Genomic DNA, 23,489 nt, shown 5'->3' with positions numbered 1-23,489 from the left:
TAGGTAGCATGGAATCCATGCATTCCCTTGAGTGGTTACCATTTGATTCTTGGATCGTCTGAGACCACAAGAAGTCTATGTGCTTGGAGTATATTTTCCAAGCCTCCCACAGGGGCCTTCACTGAACATACTCTAATGTTTGTCTTCTATGTTTTAAAGGCACTATAAAAAAGGAGTCTCATGAGGTCTTTTTAGTACTAGTTGTGAAAGCCATTGTTGACATAAACCCAATGTGTCCCCAAATGAAACATATTTCCAGCAGAATTTAATAAAAAAAAAACAACTTTCTTTGCCCTCAGGGATTGGTATAGCAATTTTTACCCCTTCCTATATTGAGAGCTGTATATTACATCAGGTTTAATTATTTTTTTCAGCCATGATTTTCACCTTGGTTTCAAAGAGTCTCAGAACCAAATTTTGTTTTAAACACAAGAGCCCTTTTGCCCTTTACACTTCCATAAGCTTTAAAATTCTCTATCAGACACCCTCAAACTGGACTCACCTGTCTGAAAGGCCAGCCACTCATTCCATTCCATTCCTGCAAGGGCTCTGCTCAACTGCCACCTCTGTTATCAGCATGACATGGGCATGATCCAAAGTAGCTCACCTCAGGCTAATGCCACACAGCTCTGCCTTCCACAATGAAGCTTCCCTGTTGCCACTGAAATGAGTCATCCACGGATGTGTAACACGGAAATGTGGAGGAGTTAAAGCCTGAACCTCTTACCAGTAGAAGACAAAGGCTCATGGGGAAATTCTTCTCCCTTCCTCTACCTGACAGTCTCTCTGAAGAAGTTCCTGCGAGACCTGTGGTCAGTTGCGCTTGATACCAAGTGGTGACTGGTTTGCCAGATGTCCCCTAGTGTTGGTTCCCCCTTCTCCGTGCCACACACCCCTTTCTTCTCTCTTGCTTCCCTGAGACTGTACTTCCCAACAAAGTATTAGCATTTAAGCTTTTCCCACCCTGTTTCTAGGGAACTAGGGCTAAAACAATATTCCCTCCTGATTTTGGGGGTCACTCTCTACTCCTATTTTATTAAGCATATTCTATGTATCTTTTGTGTTTACTTCACACTCTTTTTGAAAATGTATAGACTCAAGATAAACTTATAAATAAGATCACAGTGGGCTTCATTTTGTATTAACTTTACAGAACTTGGGAACTTGGCTAAAGAGAGTATTTTTATTTAATTTAATTCCTCAAATAAAATTCTACTGGCAAATTCAAAGTACAGTCTAACGTGTTTTCAAAAAAGGAACAGCCTCTATTTCCTCAAAATGATTTGTTACTTTGCTGCCATTCTCTCTAAATCTCTATACCTGCTTTCTTAACTGACTAGGATTTGTGTGTAATTAAATTCTAAGAAACTATTCACTTCATCTAAATCTTCCTACAGTTAGATAGTTTAAGGATTTTACTGAGATCACAGCCAACAAGCATTTTCTTTTCTTTCTATATAATGAAAGTACATTTTGTTGAGAAGAGTATTTGAAACTTTAGCCGCAAATAAATTTCAATTAATTTTTCTTTTTGCTATGTATGATTTTCTGTATTTTTTCTAGCCTTAAGGTCAGTACTTGGATACCAGTAATTTAAAGAATCTATTCCTTTGTACTTGTTTTGCTTAGGAATACCTTATTTCTTGTTGTAGAAAGGCATCGTGGAATATCAGCAAGTCCCTCCTTCTTCACTGCTGCTGGACAATACTGTATATGTAAGTAAGTTAGTACTGCTGAACTGGATTTTTTCCCCCAAACAGGTTTTTTTTTCTTACTATACAATTCTGTTTCTATTCCTTAAACATTTCCCAAGGTTTTTGATGGGTTGAGTTCATCAATTAACAGTAATTTTTAAAATGCCCATTTTGTGCTAGTTACTACATTAAGTAGGAAATACAAAATTTTTCTCTACAAATAGTTTATATTCTATTAGGAACTTAGGACAACTATATACCTAACAACAATAAAAAGTTGAATATAATATCGCCATAGCAGCAATACACATATGATATTAAATCTTTGCTGGGAGGAAGAATAGAACCATTAATTCCTATGTCGGTCTGAAGTAATTTCTATATTTTTTTGTTGGGTTATCAAGCAAGTATGTGAACCTCTATAGTTCCTTGGATCATCCATTCAAAATACATATTGGATTAATGTGGTATATATATATATACACAATGGAATATTATTCAGCCTTAAAAAGGAAGGAAATTCTGACATATACTACTTCATGGAATGAAACTTAAGAACATTATGCTAAATGTAATCAAAACCACAATGAGGTATCACCTCACACTGGTCAGAATGTCCATCATCAAAAGATCTACAAACAATAAATGCTGGAAAGGGTGTGGAGAAAAGGGAACCCTCTTGTACTGTTGGTGGGAATGGAAATTGATACAGCCACTATGGAGAACAGTATGAAGGTTCATTAAAAAACTACAAATAGAACTACCATATGACCCAGCAACCCCACTACTGGGCATATTCCCTGAGAAAACCATAATTCAAAAAGAGTCATGTACCAAAATGTTCATTGCAGCTCTATTTACAATAGCCCGGAGATGGAAACAACCTAAGTGACCATTGACAGATGAATGGATAAAGAAGATGTGGCACATATATACAATGGAATATTACTCAGCCATGAAAAGGAACAAAATTGAGTTATTTGTAGTGAGGTGGATGGACCTAGAGTCTGTCATACATAGTGAAGTAAGTCAGAAAGAGAAAAACAAATACTGTATACTAATGCACACATATGGAATCTTAAAAAACGGTACTGATGAATCTGGCTGCAGGGCAGGAATAAAGATGGAGATGTAGAGAATGGACTTGAGGACACGGGGAAGGGGAAGGGTAAGCTGGGATGAAGTGAGAGAGTGGCATCGACATATATACACTAGCAAATGTAAAATGGATGGCTAGTGGGAAGATGCTGCATAGCACAGGGAGATCAGTTCAGTGCTTTGTGAAGACCTAGAGGGGTGGGATAGAGAGGATGGGAGGGAGGCTCAAGAGGGAGGGGATATGGGGATATATGTATACTTATAGCTGTTTCACTTTGTTGTGCAACAAAAACTAACACGACATTGTAAAGCAATTATACTCCAACAAAGATATATATATAAAAAGAACATTATGCTAAATGAAATAAGCCAGTCACACACAAAAAAGGAAATACTGTATGATTCCACTTATATGAGGTACTTAGAGTAGTATGAATAGAGCAGTCATATTCATGGACATAGAAAGTAGAATAATGGTCCAGGGGTTGGGGATAAAGGAGAATGGGAAGTTATTTAATGGGCACAGAGTTTCAGTTTTGCAAGATGAAGAGTTGTGGAGATGGACTGTAGTGATGGTTGCACAACAATAAGAATGTATTTAATACCACTGAACTGTGCACTTAAAAATGATTAAGATTGTAAATTTTAAGTTTTGTATATTTTACCACAATAAAAATTTAGAAAAAAGTTTTAATAAAATTGTACTGTATTCAGTACTAGGGAAAAGAGATGAATGAACTCACACTGCAATACAGAAGACAAAATGTAATCAGATAAAAACAGAGTCTGCTAGGTTTTTTATGTGGTCTGCAGAAGTGCTAGTGTGGCATGGAAGCAGAGATATGGGAGTGAATAGCATTGTCCACTGGGAATGGAAATTGTGGTGGGTGGGAAACGAGATAGTGGTATCTTCAAAAGCTTCATAGAAGAGCTGTTATTTGAGATGGGCTTGAAAGGGGAATAAGAATTTAGAAAGATAGCAGAGAAGGTATTCCAAGCAGAGGAACAGAGTTATTGAAAGAATGGAACATTAGTAAATTGAGAAAAGTTCTGTCTGGTTGAAACCTAGGACCAGTGGAGGAGAGTGGTAGGAGATGATGTTAATGGAATAGCTATGAGGAGGCAACACTGCCCACCATGTTAGAGGGTGTGGACTTCATTCTAAATCAATGGTCTTAACCAGAAATGGGCATCAGGATCACTTTTAGAGCTGACACACATACATATACCAATATTTATCACTGCAGACTTGGTTTTGTTTGTATAGAGTGGAGCCTGGGCTTCTTCATACTGTCAAGGTTCCACAGTGATTCAGAGAGGCTCCCAGAATCTCCACTATAAGTAATAAGATATTATTAAAGGTTTTATTATTAAGATGAGAGACGTTACTTAGCTCTGACGGCAATATGACAGATGACCTGGAGAGGGTGGGACTTGCCAGTAAGTATACAAGGTAGAAAATTCCTAAAGTGCTGAGAGCTAAGGTTCTTAAAGAGCTCATGACAGTCTGAATTTAGACAGTGGCAGTAGGAACAAAAGCCTTCAGAAAGTTAAAACTACTGGACTTGGTGGACAGTGAGAAGTAATGGGTAAAGAGAGAGAAATCAAAATTAGAGTTCAGATTTCCACATCAGACAACTGGGTGCAGGTGGATCCACTAACTGAGATAGTAAATATTGGCATAGGTACTAACTACAATATCTGGCAGATTGTCAAAGAGTAGGTGCTCAATAACTGTTGAATGAATGAAAAATCCCTAGTAAAACAATGATTATACAGTTGTGGATGAAAACATGACTAAGAGTTGGTTTATGGATAAGCTTTGTGGGGTTTTGACAAATCTAGATATCCGGGGGAGGTAGAGTGGAAGGTTGTGAAAAAGAAATGCAAAACAGAGGGTACCATCAAAACACAAAACCCACAAAGGTTGGAAAGTTTAGGCTCGGTGCCAAAAACAGTGAATGGTTCAGTTTGGCTTTAGAATAGTGAGAGATGAGACTGTAAAAATATAGGGACTCCATGATGTCATGTGTCTGAAAGTCAGTCTGAGGAAGTTTTAATTAATTAAGGAGGTGATGGTAAGTCATGGCTTTTGGGCAGGAGTCTTCCATGATCTTTAGGATCATGTTCTTTTGGGAGACTCTTATAGCAGCAGTGGGATAGGATGGATTCGGATGGGAAGAAATCTAAGGGGGAAAAGATCAGTTAGAAGGCTATTATAAAGGAAGAAGCAAAAGATAAGAAGAAGAAGCTGAGCCATGATGGTCATGTGATTTCTCAGGCAGGAGCAGATTCAAAGGATAGTCAGGAAAAAATTAATATGCAAGATCAGGCCCCAGAATAGGATGGATGGAAGTTAGAGTTGGATACAAGGTGGAACCTGGGTGGCAAAGCATTGTGGTCTCAATGAACAGCAAAAATTGAAGTCAGGAAGGTGAGCAGTTTCAGGTGAAGACAAGTGATTCTGAAATGGCAGCAGGATGTCCAGGTGTATAAATATTTCGGATACCAGGAAATGCAACATTGCACTTCACAAGACAGACGGGGGCCCGACAGTTAAACTTGGGAGCCATCTGGTACAAGTGATAAATGATGTGTACAAGTGGATAAGATGGCCAAGGAAACAGAATAAGCCCAAGAAAAAAGCCATGAGAGGATGCTTCCCCTTTGCTGGGTGAGGGAGGGAGTGAAAGCTAGGAAGTAGAAAGAGGAGCGGTCTGAGAGACACAAGAATAATCTGGGAAATGTGCCTCTAAGACAACAGGAAACAGAATTTCAAAGGAGAGAGTGGGTAAATAGAGTCATATAGAGAATTGGAGGAGGTAGGGGAGAAGTGAGATAGGGCAGATGGTCTCTTGACAGGTGAGAGAGCCTGGGTGGGGTTGCAGAGGGAAGGCGTGGAGGAGGGCATGAGGAAGCTGCACTCTTCCACAGTGTTTCTGATGCGCGAGTCAGAGGTACGGCTCGGATGGCTCTTGGCACTGTTACCATTTGGTTTCAAAGAACTCAACAGATCCATCTCTTCTCAGTCGTCATATAACTTTCATTGGAACAACGGGCCAGAGCTATGGGTGCAAACAGATTTAGGAACCCTGATGTCTGAAATCTAATTCATGAACACTCCTGGGTCTTATCATTTCCAGAGAGGAAATAGTCAAAGTTAAAATGACCATTTTGTATGACAATATGTGTGCCAGAGCTATGTGTGGCAATTAACTGGATAGCACCATGGTATTCATTGAACCAACCTTTTTGTTACTAGTTTAAAATGCTACTTTTATCATAAACCAAATCCCATATGGCTTTGTGTCTATATCTGGACTCTCTATTTCATTCCATTCTATACCAAACCTCCTGGTATTTGATTGGGATTGCCTTGAGTTTATGAATTTATTTGTGAAGAACTGGCATTTCTTACAATATTCAGTCTACTGAAAAGAGGGGTACTTAAGCCTTCTGCTATGCCCCTCAGTTGAAGATAATTATTTTTTCATGGAGGTCCTAAGCTTGTCTTTTTCAGTTTATAGCTATATATTTCCCTTTTCAGTTGCTATTGTTAGTGGTATTATTACAATTTTTTTGTATTGTAAGTGTGTGTGTGTGTGTGTGTGTGTGTGTAAATAAGAAAGATGTAGGTGCATTTTCAGATAAGCAAAAAAATTTTAAAGAAACAATCTAAGCAAACTGAAATTTTTAATAGCATCTGACCTTCACTGAGCTGATACACATATAAAAAAATCATTTTGGATAATATTATCATGTAAAACAGAAAAAAAAATGTTTATTTTACCTGTGTATTGCTAATTTTTCCTTCGATAAGACAAGCCATGACTGTATTTGGAGTTAAAATGTGGTGTCTGTTTAGTCCTGGTCCTACCAGTGAGCTCACTTTCCTCCTAATACCACACAAAGCGCAACTAGACTCTGGCTCTTTCCCCAGAAAAGTAGCCCTGTTCTGCCCTGCTGCTTTAATTCATGACCATGACCATGACCATCAGCTTTTCAGTGGCTCCTCCTGAGGTGCTGGTGGAATAGGCTGAAGGAGCTGCAGCCACAGCAGTCAACCCCCCATAGCAAATCCCACAGACAGAAGTGTTTTCACATGGTTTGATGTAGCTGGGAGTCAAGAAAGGTTTCCGTTTTTTCTTTTTCTTCATCCCAGTCCTTTGGAACTTTTCAATTTGAAGAAAAACTGAAAACTATCTAACAAATCCAGATAAGGGGTCAGCAAACTTTTACTGTAAACAGCCAGACAGAAGGTGTTTTAGGCTTGTGGGCTCTATGGTCTCTGTTGCAGCTACTTAACTCTGCTGTTGTACCATGAAAGTAGTCAGAGAGAATAAGTAAATGAACCTGGCTGTGTTCTAATAAAATTTTATTTATAAAACAAGTGGTGAGCCAGTTGTGGCTCATAGTTCAAATTTGGCCTATGGTTCATGGTTTCCAGATTCCTATTTTAGACCAGTATGCTTCCAGACCATTCATTATTTGTACTTCAAAAAATCAAAAGCAATGTACGTGTCCCCACGGAACTAAAGATCACAGGATGCAAAGCACTGGAGTGAACAAAATAGAGCAAAATCATCAAAATGATTTCTTATCAATCCTTAAATGGGTCTGAGCATAGCTAGCCCTTACTTGCTTTATGAAACACAAGTGGGATCACAGTATATAAAAATACACATATTACATTGTGGTGTGATCACTGCTTTGAGGAGGGAGAGAGAGGTGAGTGAAAAAAAGTCATTATTAGTAATGCGAACATTTGCTCTTACTTACCAATCCTGTACTGCATTGAAGGATTCTTCATTTGTGATGTCATACATTAAAATAAAGCCCATGGCTCCACGATAATAGGCTGTGGTGATAGTCCTGTATCTTTCCTGGCCTGCTGTGTCCTACAAAATAAAAATAATAATCTGTCAAAAAATGAGGCAATACACCTTCTGGGAAGTGATTAGTTATTCCCAAAATAGTCATAACAGAGAGTCTAAATTGTATTTACAATGTATAGCTATATATGTTTTTCAGTCTTGTTTTTCCTAATGATTTTCATATGGCCGCTCTGCAGTATTATGAGCAAATCTTTTTTTTGGGGGGGTGTAAAGAACTAGCTCAGAGTACCTTCTACATATGTTCATTCCCATTAAGGAGCATTTAACTATAGAAAAGAAAATAAGAAGAAAGATCATACATATCAAAATCTGTGGCTTTTGTAGAGTTTAAAACCAGAAGAGTACATAAGCTCCAGCATTATGTATTTACTGTCTATCTGCTAAGTACAAGCCTCTGTGGGGGAAAAAAGAGAAAAGGACCTTTTATGAAAAGGTCCCTGCATTTAAAAGCATGCAGTGTAGTTTCCAGTTATTCAATGGTAAAATGACAATTAAAATACCTACTTTGTGTGGGTGTTTGAGTCGGACAGATCTGGAGTTCCCACTCTCCCATTAGAGAGCTTGGGGGGACATGCACAAGCTGCTGAGCCTCTATTAACTTAAACCCCCTAAAGTCTAGCGTGCCTGTTAGGGTGACATGAAATAATGCATGGAAAGTACTTCACTGAGCCTGACACACAAAAAGTGGTCAATAAATGGTAAGAACTGGCTGTTATTCCTGAAATTTGGGAAGGCAAGGCTAACACAGGATGGTAGATGGCAGCTTACAAATGCAGGGGCTCAGGGCCTGCAAAATAGTCTCATGCAGCAGTGAAATATGAGAATCAGAGGCAGCTACATCACTGAAATGACCTATATAGGTCACAGATACTGCACGATGTAGTTGAAGAAATTATTCCTCAATTCAACTAACTCTTGCTCCTTTGTCTTCTCAGGATCTGGGGGTATAACTTATAACCCAATGCTCCTTGGCTTCCCCCTTCACCACTTTCCCAGGCGATTGGGCTCTGATTTCTCTGTCCTAGTATTCTAGGTGCTTAGCATTTTGGACAGAAATGTCACCTTCTTTCTGACTTCGGTCTGGGTCCTCTTTCTTCCCTTCTCCCAGAGATGCCTCCTTTGTATACAAAGTGCATCCCAGTTCCCCCTAAGGCAATATTAATAGGTCTTGAAGGGAAAGCTAATGTGTTGGAAGATTCAAGAAGTTCCTTTAGCATCAAAATGAAGTGAACAAAGCACCGAGCTTATCTCCCTGTGCTTTGCGGCTGCTTCCCACTAGCTATCTATTTTACGTTTGGTCGTGTATATATGTCCATGCCACTCTCTCGTTTTGTCACAGCTTACCCTTCCCCCTCCCCATATCCTCAAGTCCATTCTCTAGTAGGTCAGACGCAAGAGGGGAGAGATATGGGAACATGTGTATATGTATAACTGATTCACTTTGTTATAAAGCAGAAACTAACACACCATTGTACAGCAATTATACTCTAATAAAGGTGTAAAAAAATAAAATAAAATAAAATAAAATAAAACCGTAAAAAAAATGAAGTGAACATCTCCTGGGTCTCACTCTTAGAACAGGCTCATGTTGGACACACTGTTCCTCACCTGTAGGTACCCTCCTGCTCAGATGCTTGCACTCCACATCGGACTAACAGTAGGAAACTCAAGAATGCTCACAATTTTCTCCTAATTTGTGTGGTTTATTCTATTTGGCCCCTGAAAATTCAGAGAATGGTAACCAAAGAAGGTTGAGGAAATCAGCAAATGATTCTAGGAGAATGTGGGCGTGTGAAATAAAACTTGAAAATTAGCAAAGGGTGTGACTGTTCATGAGCAACAATTCTACCCTACACTTGGAGCAGGGATAAGGCTGGCCTGATTAGAGGTGTTTATTAGGTAATATTATTGAAATAATTTCCAAAGGTAAGATAAAAACAGGTTATGGTATCCAAAATAACAAAAAATGAAGCAAAACAAACGAGGAAGGTCTTTCAGAACATACCACCAATTGGCAGAAAATAAAAAGGAAAGTCTAGGTTTCACCACGTGAAAATGTGACCATTCCTTGAATATAAAAAAAAATGCTATGAAGAAAATTGAAATGATATATAATCAAATGATATTTGAATATTTTACTGTACTTTGCTTAGTATTTTATAAATATGAAGGTATAGATATTAGAGATAAACTTGGAAATCAAAAACTGCATGTAATTGGGACAATCATAAAAATTTATTAGACAGAAAGAAGACAATCTTGAGCTTATTTGGATATTTTTGGATATTCGTTGGATATAATTCCATTAACAGTATATCCAACTGTGAAATGAAGGAGAAAGAGAACCAAATGCTCAAAGACTGTGTTTAAAAAGCAAGGTATAATTAGAGATTGTGTAATATATTTTAGCTCCTGGGGAACAGAACCCCTTATAACTAGTCATTCTATTTTAAAACTTAGGCACTTTTGTCTTGGGTTCATATTTTTCAGAATACATTATCTATAAAATTACCACTTTTTTTTCCTACTGTGAAGTAATTTTAAATAGCTTTCTTTATCTCTTGGTAAAATATCTTTTTTGACATTGACCAAGTAGCCTTCTTACAGGTTAGGGACCCACTTCCTCCTGCTTTCTCTATACAAAAGACAGCTTTTCCCCAATTTCTCAATAGGAGAAAACAGCCAATATGCCCGAGGCACTGCTAAAATGTGACCCAGACCCTTCCTGTCAAGCATGTCTTCAATACAGACACTAAATAATGTTGTGTTGAAAAACTATGACATTTTCTCTCTCTTCTTGACCTCTTCCAGTGATGGCTTCCTCTTTCATAAGATGTTAATTTTATTTTGACAGCAAAGAAACTAGATCTAGTGTTATAAAACATATCAATTTCACACTGGAAGTGTATTTAATCTTCAAGGGAGCAGAAATCAAGGTCCCGTTACATTATGATTGAGATGTTACAGGAAACCACGGGGTTGGATAGCCATTATGTATCCAAATTTTAAAACAGAGAGAGGGGGACAAAAACAGCTTTTAAGAAAAAGAAAAAAAAGAGAAGCTTTCAGACAGCACTTAAGTCACAGCAAGGGGCAGGACCTTCCACAGGATTCTGACTTGAACTCAGAAACACAATCTAATTGGAGGTAGTTGTCACCTCGGAGCTCTCAGGGAGAATAAGAAATTGCACCAAGTAGGGGAAGTGTAGTAAGAAATACAGAGAGGAAATTTCCTTCCCAAATGCAAATAAAATAAAAAGAGTAAAACTAAGCTAATAGACACTAGTTGGCTCTGCATTGGTTTTGAGTACTGAAAACAATTTTAAGATTACAAACTCATTAGCATTTTCTCTCCCATTATATTAGGAAGAAAAAGGAGTCAGAAAAAATACCTCATTACATTTGACATTTACCAATAATGATAGAAGGTTATATTGGAAAGAAAAGAACATTTATAATGTCAAGTGCCACTAACGTAATTAAATGTGAGAATCTCAAAAGGTAACTGACTAAGATGGTACTTCTCAATCTGCTCCGGAAAATGGCTCTAAACTCTGGCTTTGCCTTGCTGCTCTGCCCAGTTGATTCTGATAACTGGAGATACCTGCTGGTTTTCTATAAATGTAGGCTTCTGGTGATTGAAAAACACAACAGGAAATCTTTCACAAAAAAAGGGATAAAAATATGATTTAAAAATGAAAGCTTTCTTCCAAGAGAGTTAGCTTTCATTTTTCTCTCTTTTAAGAAAAAATAAAATCATCTTAGCTGGCTTAAATATTTTGACTTCTCAATCATGTTTTTAGGAGGAATTTTTGGCTTAAATGATAGGTTTGATTAGCAAATACTTGAATATCTGTCAAAAAAGAGCTCTAAAATGGAAAACATTAGCAGTTTGATAAGTAGTAGCTAGGAACATTTTCAGTTTGAATTTTGGCATTTTTGCCTGTTTTTGCCTTATGTTTTCTTTCTCTGGTGAAACATTTTATTTTTTTAACTGCATGTAGTGCATTCTCAAACACTTCTGAGGTCACACAGAGATAATGTGCAGTTTTAGGATCGAGGAAATAGCTTTCACTTGTAAAATCTGGGTTATATTGTAATTTGTTTTTGTTTTGGTGGTTACTTCTCTCTGTATTGGATTAAAGGGAAAATGGAAGATACCATTAGTAAAGAAACATAACTCAAATAATATCACTACCCTCAAAATACATTTATTGAATGTCTAGACAGAGAAAAATAGATTGAAGGACAGACAATCCTGATACATGAAAAAGTAGGTAATTTTATAGATGGAGAAACCAAACGAGAACACATTGGTGTTAACTGATCAACAAAGGTAATTTAATTAAGCTAAAGGAAATAATATGTAATAATCCAAAGAGGAAATCAACAGCAATGTAGGATGAGAACACTGAAACATAAGACATAAAACACATTTTATCTAGTGAACTTCTAAATAGAACACAAATATGTGAAATGGAATAAACAGTCATTTAGCATTCAAGCAAGTAGCAATCTTTTAACTTGTACCTTGCTACCTTCTACCTGTAGGAATTATTTTGAATCATCAAAGGAAGATTAAATTATACTCAATATAATTTAATATTAATGCTGATTGGTTGATTGATTCATTCATTCAATAAACAATAAGTGAACACCTATTACCAGTTACAGACTGTGATAGATATTTATTAAATTTATTTTATGTATTCTAGATGTATTTTTTATATTTAAAAACTCTATACTTTAATAGCATTTCATTAATCAGGATATCATATTCCTCACATGTCTACAAAATATTAGACACGAAATATCATTTCTAAAGAACCAGATAGCATAGCAATTTAAAACTGTAACTGAGACCATCTGCTCAGTGGTGAGGTTCTCCAATTCATAGTCACAGTTATGGGCTGTACTGTGTTCCCCCCACCAAAATATGTGAAGTCCTAACCCTAGAACCTGTGAATGTAACCTTATTTGGAAATAGGGTCTTGGCAGATGTAATCGAGTTGGGATGAGTTCATACTGGATTACGGTGGGTTCTAATCCTATGACCAGTGTCCTTTCAAGAAGGGAAAACAGAGACACAGAGAAGGCCACATGAAGGCAGTAGCAGAGATTGGAGTGATGTATCAACAAACCAAGAAACGTCAAGGATTGCTGGCAACCCCTAGAAGCTAGGAGAGAGGCATGAAATGAATTCTCCCCCTAGAGCCTGAGAGAGAGCATGGCCCTGTGATACCTTAATTTAGGACTTCTAGCCTCCAGAACTGTGAGACAATAAATTTCTGTTGTTTTAAGCCACCCAGTTTGTGGTACTTCATTATAGCAGCGGTAGGAAACTAATGCAGTCATCGACCCCAGTCTGCAATCTTCATGATCAGGGCAAAAACAATATAAATTTCACAGCTATCCACATACCCCTTTACTACTTTACAGGAGAGAAAATATAGAAGATTAACAGTAGTCTTATTGAGAAGCCTAACATTGTCTCACAAAGATGTTATGCTAAAATGCATAACTATATTCCATTTATGAAAAATTAATTCTATTCAAAAATGGTGAGTTGATATATCTTATTGCTTTAAAAAAGTAGATCTTAAATATACATGAATACATACATATATTGTTCTTAGAAGGACAGAGCACCATTGCTTGAAGCGATACACATTATATACTGTTTCCCGTTGGAATTTCATCCCCAAATTTTTGAAATGCTGTTACAGAAAAACCTAAAGTCATAACATATACTGAGACACTACTCTCCAAAACAACAGAAACAACAAAATGCTGATTATTATACATTAATTCTTTTAGGTGATGTTACTTTCCTTCCAGTTGTATTTATTTTTTAATTTGCATAAATAGGCAGGCATAAAACAGCATTGAACATAGTCTGATAAAAATAGTAAGCAAAACAGGAAGCTCAAATATTTTATGCTTTCTTGTTGCATGCTTATTTTTGGAATAAGAACTTTTTTTCCTTACAGCATTTAATCTTCCATTAAAATGAAATTTACAAACCACTTTTCCCTACTGATCTTGTACAGTTTGAATTCATTTACAGACACTTAGTTATACAAGCATCTGTAAATGAAGCTCACATTTTAGAAGAGTTCTAATAAACTGGCCTCTAAATAGTTCTTTGATCAATGTAGATGTTCTTCTTACCTATTGTCTTTTATCCATCCTCTTCACACCAGCCGATTTTATTGATCAGATTTTCTTGGCATGATGTTTAGCTTTGAAATACCCAAACCTTCATTTTACAATGGCATCCACTTCCAAGCAAAACCCTAATAAAATAACCCTGAGGCACAAGGATAAAACTTGACCTATTATTTCTTGGCAGTGTTACCATGGCAATTCATCCTTCCTGGAAGAGAGGAACGGTTGTATTGTACACTTACAATTCTTTTATAGGGGGCCTTAGACTCTATTGTCAGTGACAACCCAACACATCTACCAATTGTGTGTTTCTGCTCATGAAAGTTGAGACACTTTTCAGTAAACGCCATTTCAATGCTCAGATGGACTCTCTTCAAGACCTTAATAAAATTTACAATCAAAAGCACGTAAAGGCATCTTCACTCATTTAAGAGCTTGTTATCTAAGAACAATTAACACAAAGGCAGAGAAAGGTGCCATTTTTTCTTTCTTTTTTTTATTTATTCATTTTTCGCTGCGTTGGGTCTTTGTCACTGCACGCAGGCTTTAACTAGTTGCAGTGAGAGGGGCTACTCTTCGTTGCGGTGCAAGGGCTTCTCATTGTGGTGGCTTCTCTTGTTGAGGAGCAGGTCTCTAGGTGCACAAGCTTTAGTAGTTGTGGCACACAGGCTCAGTAGTTGTGGCACACAGGCTTTGTTGCTCCGCAGCATGTGGGATCTTCTTGGACCAGGGCTCGAACCGGTATCCCCTGCATTGGCAGGAGGATTCTTAACCACTGCGCCACCAGGGAAGCCCTGCTTTCTTTCTAATTAATCTTTTCGACATTCTTCTCAGTGGGATTTTGATTATGCTCAACTTTGTCAAAACCTAGGGCATAAATATTTAAATGAAGGCAGCTTGGAGCTTTTAGTCAAAATCAGTGATTGCTTTTCTTCCCAGAATGCAATTCAAAATGCTTGCCAGCAGATCAAGTGCTCTGTGTTTTAAACGATAATAGGCTTTTGAGTGGGATTCTTATTGTTGCCTTAAAATTGGCACTAAGACTCCAACCAAACTTCTTACAAAGGGATGGAGCTTTCACTTGCACAGCCATGTGCCAGTTGGTTGGTTGGATGGATGTCTGCTTAGGCAATGGAATTGCTGATCTGCGCTTATGTAGGGGTATTTGAGACCTGGAGAGAGATGGCAGGGTTGAGGAGGGGGAGGTGGTAGAGGAGCCCGACTTCCCACAGGTTAGCAATAAACACCACAGCAGGCAGCTGCTCTTGAGACATCTTGCCATTAACCCACCTCTGAGAGGGCTGTCTCCTGGAGGAAGCTGGGGAGGAGATGGGGAATACTAACAGGGGCAAGAGGGGTCAGAAGGAATGTTAACAGGTTCTGGCTGAATATCTGGCACATTTTAGCTGTGTGAACTTGGTTATCTCACTTGCCCCTCTGGGCTTTGATGTCTTCATTTGTAAATGAGAAAATAAATTTTCTAAGTCTGTTTCAGCTCTCAATTCATAGAATGTCTTTAAATACCTTTTCCCCTCTTCTAGGATTTTTGGGCTAGTGCATCACAATCTTTCTACTGGTGAAATCTGTCCATTAATATTTACCCTAATTACCACTCTCTTTGCATAGATGTTTCCCATCTTATTTTATATTTGGCTTGATTTTCCTGTAATTCTTTCTATTCATTTCCTGCTTTCTCTTTGGCTGAATGTTTTTCACTTTTTTCTAATTTTATTCTTCCCTTTATTAGTTTGGAAGTTATACCTGCTCTATATAAAGTGATTATTAAAATTTCAAAATTTATGTTCAAAAAATTTAATTATATCTTTATCTTTATTTACCCAAATTCAAATATTTAGAATAATCTGTCAGTCATCCCTTCCCATTCTACATAATAATGCTGTACAATGTTCCATATTCTAATACTATCTTGACTTTTTACTCCCTGTATTAGACATTATTATGTTTTACACAGACATTATTCATTTATATTTATCCTATGTTTTCCAGTTTCCCTGCTCACAATTTCTTCTTATCAATACATATTAAACTACCATTCCATACTTCTGAAGTGCGTTCTTCAGAAATCTCACCGGTGAAGTTCTTTTGATAGTAAATATTCTCCTCCTGCATGTCTGAAGATATATTTATTTAGCCATTATTCATGAATAATGGCTAAATAAATATATATTATTGGGTGTAAATTCTAGTTATACTCTGTTCTTTATAGCATTATGCTATTGTTTATAGACTTCAGTTGATACATTCAAAAATATGCTATCACTTTAATTATTGTTCTATTTTAGGTAAACTGTTTTCTCTGAAGCTACTGTTAAGAGTTTCCCTTCATTGGTGGTCTTCAGTTTTGCAATGATGTGGCTACACTTACAATTCTTTTATTTATGTTGCTTGGGGTTCACTGTGATTCCCTATTTTGAGGATTCTTGTCTTTCAAAATTTTAGAAAAAAATCCAATCATTATCTCTTCAAACTACTTTTCTCCCATTCTTTATTTTCCCCCCTTTATTTTGGACTTACAATTAGATATCAGGAAAGTAAGGTGACCACACAGCCTGGGCTTCTCAGGAAAGTCCCAGGTTATGCCTTGTGGTAGATCAATGAACACTCAAATAATGAACTTATTGACTCAAAAGTCTTCTGGAACTTTTTCAATTTAATTCATATCTGAAAACATGCCTGGATCGATATAACAAGTTCATAGTTTCTGACACGGTTTCTGTCAGTTCTGAAGAGTTTGGAAAAAAAGGTTTGAAAAAGTTTTAAAGGTCAGCTGAGTCACACATTGTAAAACTTGTTAGCTTTAAAATGAAAGTAGAACTGGGTATAAAATATATGCTGTGGCATGAGTCTGCCTCTAGAAAAGGAGTGTTTCTGTTTCTCGTGAGGTCTCTGACCTGTGAAATCATCACATTGGCTGTTCAGCTTATTTTTTTCTCTGATCAGTTTTCTTTAGTTACCCATGTTTAAAAGTGGTTGTGTCACTCATTGCAGGTCAAGATCACAGGCTGGTATCTGATTCACTGGTGTTACATGTGATTAACACAGTCGTTAAAAAATTGTAAGCCAACATTGAAGAATGTGGAGATTTTTACACAAAAGCCCAGATTTCCAATTTCTTTTGAAAAATGTTAAAAGATGGTAGCAAACTGCTGTATGGCCATTGAGGGCTGAGGCTGGGTAGCAGCTAGCTGCCTCTTTTATACAGTCATCTGCCTTTCTCTCCTTTCTGCTGTTGCCTGTTCCCTAAGGCACTGCTATTTGAGATCACCCAGCACTTACCACCATAAGTATTTCTGTTTATCCTCTGTTCAAAACCATCCTATGTCTTCCTTTCAGCCTGAGGATAAAGTCCAAATTCCTTAGGCTTTTTTCCATTTGGCCCCATCATCCCTTTCCAATTTTATCTTTACACTTATATTTATTATATGTGTTTATTTTTCTTTTCGATCCCATTGTGTCAGAATCTGACCATGTTTCTCAAACCACGCCCCCTGTGTTTTCTGACTTCCGTGTCTTCTTCCTGTGTGTATACGCCTCCACATGCTTGTCCTCTTGATCTTGTGTTTTCAGACTCAGTAGAATCCCAGTATATCTTTAAAAAAATGTCTTATCAAATAGCTATTCTTCTTATTCTTCTGGACTGTCTTAACCAAAGAATAAAACTAGTTCTTAACCTAGCCTAGGCAATTGAATGCCTAGGTGAAAGTTACATTTGGGATCAAAATTTATACAAGGAAAAAGTCAGGTTGTCTTAACAAATCAATATTCTGTCTGGGTTGACTTCTTGTTAAAAACTAATCAAACACTGGAAATCTATATTCCTAACATTATACTGGGTACCGAGAAAAATACAAAATAAGCATCCATATGATACGATCTCTAAAACAAAGAGTTTGTATTTTCCACAAACTGCCAAAATAAAGCACGTAACGTGATCTGAGACCCTAGCTGTATTTGCAGTGTTTATTGTATGATGTGTGCAGTCTGTGCTAGAGGGGTTGACTGAAATGAGCTGGAAAAGGCTCCAGGAAAACGTAAGGCCAGTCCTCAAGGATCAGTAGGTTTTGAAGGGCAGAGGTGAGGTAGTTAGCAGACACAACCACAACTGGGATCATGGAAAGACCATGGAAGTGACAGGGAGTGGAGAGACTGAAATTGATGTTTATCCTTCATATTTACTTACCTCAATCCCTCTGCAGGGATTAAAACAATGTTTATTGTGAAGTATTGCAGAAGGCTTTTGTTTGGTACCTGATAATTCACCAGGCACTGCAAATGGACAGTATGATTCCCTACTCCCTTTTAAATTGTAGTATCTTGTGGGGGAAACTGAGAACAGATTCTGTTTCTTCTACAGCAGGATCCATAATCCGAAATGGAAGAAAGAAAATGTAATCTATGACCCAGTACCAGGTGGATTAAGTAATTAAACCGCTCTGAATTTTCACTTTCTAGCTAAAATAGGGATAATATTATCTACCTTCTCAAGGTTGTTGTAAGGATTAAATAAATGAACATATTGAAAGGCTTCTAGCACACACTAGGTGCTCAATAAATGGGTTCTTTTTTTTTTTCTAGAAGCAGCAATGTGTGGAGGAAAGAACAAGGATTTGGTGTTAGAACACCTGGGTTCCTACTCTGGCTCTGAGACTCACATGCTGAGCGATTTTAGAAATATCACCTAACCTCTCCGAGAATCAGTATCCTGATCTCCAAAATGAAATTAGTAACTGATACGGAGTTGAATTGCAAGTTGCAAATGACAAAAGTTCTCTGTAAGCTATAAGTTCTCTGTAAGCTATAGGTAATATCATTACTAGTGAATGTGTTAAAGATAGTACAGAATTGAAACATGTCAAATCCCAATAGAAAGTATTTGTTAAATGCAACTGGATTCCTCGGTAGAACATTGTTCCTTATATCTCCCATCTCCCAGAGAGGAGAGAAAATAAAGGTAGTTGTCCTTCAGAGTCACCCAGAATCTACATACCCTCATTTTCTCTCTCCACGCCCCCTTACCTAAAAAAGGAACAGAATTCAAAGATGAAATACACAATTAAATCCTTATCATGACAATTACTTGATTATGCTTACTAATTTCTTTAAGATCCTCTGCACAGTCTCACTTTTATGATTGTTTTGACCTGCATTGAAACAAAAGGCCTAATGAATAACAACGGTGTTTCAAGGTTAGAGGAATGATTTCCACATCTCAGAGTACTGCTCATTGTAGTTGATAAGTATCATTGAACGACAAGTACTATGTCCAATGAATGAAGTCTCAAAGATACATAGAGAGACAAAGGGAAATGAAAACGTAGAAACCAGATGTTAGAGAAACCGAAGTCACTGTAGCATCTCATTATGTGCTCCGAATCCAGAGAGAGAAAGCTCGGAGCAGGTAGCTAGCTGTGCAGCAGGCCTGGGCAGCAAGAGGATAAAGTAACCGTCTGGCTCTGGAAGGAGCACGGGAAGGCCAGGGAGAAGTTTACTTTGGAAAGCCTTCTTGACTTGACCAGAAATAGTACTACTGTCAATAATGGCCTATATTTCTCTTTTTGAAGTGGGTCTAATATATTTATTTGTTTCTTTATATATAACCTTCATCATAAATAATTCAAAAAATATAATGAGATGACATTACATCCATATGAAATATCTAAACATCAAAGGCAACTTTGAGTTGTTGAGTACTATTTTACAAGTTGTTAAGTTGGTAGAAAATATTAAGCCCATTGCCTGGCATTCAAGAAACAGGGACACTCAGACTCAGGCCTCACCCAGCATAGGGAACTTTCATGTGTGGCCTTTGTGACCTCACATTTCTGTATGAGATTATATAGGATCAAATTTTATAAGGCACAAAGCCATACAGGGTCTCCTAAGATCGACGGTAATCGCAAATAAGCTTTGGAGATCACATAGCTAAGTAGAAGACAAACCCTGGCTTCTGCCTACTTTTTTGGTTATGTTGAAGCCATTGAAAGATAGTTTCAATGGCTATTTAAGCAGTTCTCTCTTTCCTTTCTGTTCAGTTCTGAACAGACACCCATGCAGAGTTGAGGCTGGGGCTCAGCTTCATAATCAGAGGGACTGAAATCGAAGGCGGAGGTCAGAGGTGGGTTACAAAGACCATTATAGGGTTAAAGAGAGATGTGCTCGAGGGGAACAACTCAAGCTTTATTAAGTCTCGGAAGTCTGAAAGTGACTTCCTTAGAACTTCAGTATTTTGAAATCTTTCTGATAGAGCATGAGAAGTGGCTCTTTTCTTTTTATAAATCTTCATTCAAGACAGGACTAGACTTATTGGGGGAAATGGGGCCTGGACATTGGCTGCAAGGTTTGTGGAAGCTGGAAAGGCAGACAGGATATCTAAGGGCTGGGCTGTGAGTTATGGAGGCCCCTCTGGGGAGGCAGAGGGGCCAGAGCCGGGAGAGGAGAGCCCCGTGGGCACTCAGGGCCCCTTTAACATTGTTACTATGGACGCTGCTTTTGAAAGGGCTGAAACCTGACCACAGAACCAAAAGCAAACAAAATCTAAAGGAGAAGCCAAATTCGTATTAAAACGTGATACAATCTCAATCTAGAATAACACCTATAGAATTGATTCAACCTGAATTCCATGTAGGGGTTAAATCTTCTATTAAGTCAGAAAAAGTAAATTTCCAGGAGTCATTACAAATAAATCAACCACATTATCTCCAGATCAAATAAAAAAGAGCCTGTATTGAATTGTATGAAAGAGGATGCAGACAGGCAGATTTATGTTGTATAGTATATATGACACTCACACATTAGCATTTTACATTTAAGAAGCAAAATTAACTAGGATGAAGAAAATCATTATTGATGTGAAATAAAACCCATGCATAAAGAAGCATTTAGCTTTTATTTTTCATAGTAAAAAGTTACCCAAATCACTGTATTACAAATAGACCAAATAGACCTAAATCATTTGCCAAACAATCTGACAGCCCATAAAATCATTCTTCCCACATTTAAATTTCACTAACAACATGGCTGCTGGCATGAGAAGCCTGAAAGGGCATTCATATTCCAAATATAATTCAAATTTCTACTTTCAATGCAAAAAGTTCTTTTATGGCTTGTGTGCCTGACAAACATATTTTTCTTACCATGTCAACAGAACTCTACTGCTTGAATAGCTTGATAAGCAGAGTCAGAGAGCAGATCATTCTCCTACAGGAAAGACAGAAACTTCTCCAGCTGGGTAACACTCAGCTGGAGGATGCCAGGCCTGAGGATCACGCTGTGCTAATAAGGTCAGGGTCTGATCCCTGTGTGTTCTTCATTCTGCCCGATTACACGCTCAACCTGGTGAGTTATTTCACAAATGTGAGAGGCAGGCAGATGGGCAAGGGTGTAAGGCTGGACTTGCACAGATCCATCATCCTTCATAAAAGGACAAATGAATGATTCATTATATCCAAAGAAAATTCTAAGCTACTTCTGAAGAACTTGACCAAGTGGGTCAGAGTTTCTCCCATTTTGCAACCAAGAGCAATAAATTCTGTTGCTCAGAGTTGGCTTGGAGGGACAGATAAGATGGAGAGTTACCTCTTATCTTCAGGGAAATTTTAGGAGACCTATGCCTTCTCAATGGCTTATATAAAAATTACATTTGGTCATTTAAAATAGTGCCACACTCTCAGAAGTTCTCCTTTGGTCAATTTGGTGGTGGAGTCTGGGGATGTGCACTCTCTCCAGGTACCTTCGGTCATTCTGATGCTGGTGGTTTGACTAATGCTGAATACCTTTGAGGTGCAGGGACTCTGGGGTTAGGTGATTTGGGCTCATACTGTGGCTCCATCACTTACTAGTTGTGTGACCTTAGAAAAATCAACTCATCTCTCTAAACCTCAGTTTCCTCAACTGTAAAATGGGATCATGATAGATTACCTCTCAAGGTTGTTATGAAGATGAAATGAGCTGACACAGGCAATTTGTTTACTATAAGAGCTCAGACTAGCAAGTGAGCAGTACATGGTAGTTACTGTAACTCCCAAATGCTCTTTCATTTTTTAAATTTTCTTTCTTATATGCAATGTTTTATCTATTGATATGTTTCATGCTTATATTTTGGGTTTTTTAAGTCACTGCAGGATATACAAATAATGCATATGCCATAAAGTGTGTGTGTATAATATTATATACATATATATATATTATTGGTGTGATAGATCTAATTTTGGATGTCATTTTTTTCAAAGATGTGACTACAAACCACTGTTAACCATTCTTACTTAAATACAATGTGAGTGACCAAGGAGTAAAGATGTCTTATACTTTGTCATTCTTTGCTAAAATGTGATCTTCTTTTTCTCAAATGGAAATGAGATCACTGCTGCGGTCTTCCGATTTGTTTCAAGTGGACAGGCAAACATCTCCAAGCTTTAAAACTTCTTTCTGACAGAAGACCTACTTCAATGTGTCCGAGGCAATTTAAAAAACAAATAGAGACAAGCAAATAAAAATTTGAAATTGCCACAGAAAGAAAAGCAAACAAATAATGACTAAAAGTTTGCTTGGGCCTTTATCCAAGCTGGTTTTAGAGAAAGTATGAAGACTCTTTGCCTCAATGGTAAAAATGATTGGAGATATATAGATTTTGATGAAAACAGAGAAACTTACTAAGAAAAAAAGGGGTTGCCTCATGAACTGGCGAGTACTTCGTCACTGGACATGTTGGAACACAGGCTGGGTGAGCAATGTTAAGGATGTCGTAGAAGAGAGTTATGCATTCTGTAAAGCGTTAGACTACACAACCACAAGATTACAAAAGGAAGATGATAGATGGTGTTAAAGTTGTGAAGCTGGGTATTGGAAGGTTCGTCATGTTTTTGGTAACTACAAAGAAGTAAAGAAGTTACTAAACATCTGTGAAAAGACAAGGAGCTCAGATTTTGGACATATTTTATTTTAGCCCTAGGTGGAAACTCCAAAGCAGAGATGTTCTAAAACCAAACAATCTATAAATAGGTATGTCCTCATTATATTACCAACCTACATTTTTTTCTTAATAACTCTTTTTGATTACTGGTTTTTCTGCTTTTCCTATCATGCAAGTTTCGGTGATTCAATAAGGGAAGTAGCCATTTACCTGTAAATAAAGATATAAACTTGGGATGGGGGCCCAAAGCAAAAGGTGAAAAATATGTTTATCCAGAAGGTGCTCAAACTCTCTCCTTCCAAGACCATTGTCCCACAAGTTGTAGCTGAAACTGACTGACCCCTCCTCTTAATTAGTGAGATAGTAAAGCTTACTATTCAACGTGGCCACAATAAGCTACTCCTTAAGCAAAAAAAAAAAAAAAGAAAAAGTTTCTATTCTTGGTATTTCCTTTACACTTATTACTAGATTACTCAATGGTTATTGACACTAGATTAATGTGCATTTAAAAAAATTGTCCCAACTATCCCCAAAACCATCAGAGAAACATTACAAGTCATAAAATCATAATTTTATATTGGAGGCACCAACAATATAATATCCAGTATCTCCTATGATCAAATGAACTACAAGGCTACTATGAGAAATCTAAAAATAAGAGGAGGTGGATTGGTCAACATAAAATCAAATGCAGCCTAATCTCTT

General features: G+C 37.4%; 1 protein-coding gene across 3 annotated transcripts in view; it reads right to left on the bottom strand.

Moving 5' to 3' along the window:
* RAB3C (RAB3C, member RAS oncogene family) overlaps window positions 1-23,489 on the bottom strand; it is a 399,506-nt gene that overhangs the window by 160,733 nt on the left and 215,284 nt on the right. For all 3 annotated transcript variants that reach the window (XM_060295790.2, XM_060295789.1, XM_060295788.1), the window contains exon 3: window positions 7,572-7,690. In XM_060295790.2, the coding sequence (XP_060151773.1) occupies window positions 7,572-7,690 (119 nt within the window). The remainder of the gene's footprint in view (window positions 1-7,571; window positions 7,691-23,489) is intronic.

This window comes from Globicephala melas, chromosome 3 (genome assembly GCF_963455315.2).
Source record: "Globicephala melas chromosome 3, mGloMel1.2, whole genome shotgun sequence".
Taxonomy (NCBI): domain Eukaryota; kingdom Metazoa; phylum Chordata; class Mammalia; order Artiodactyla; family Delphinidae; genus Globicephala; species Globicephala melas.
Note: the sequence above shows the minus strand (reverse complement) of the source record. Positions and strands in the feature narration are given on the sequence as shown.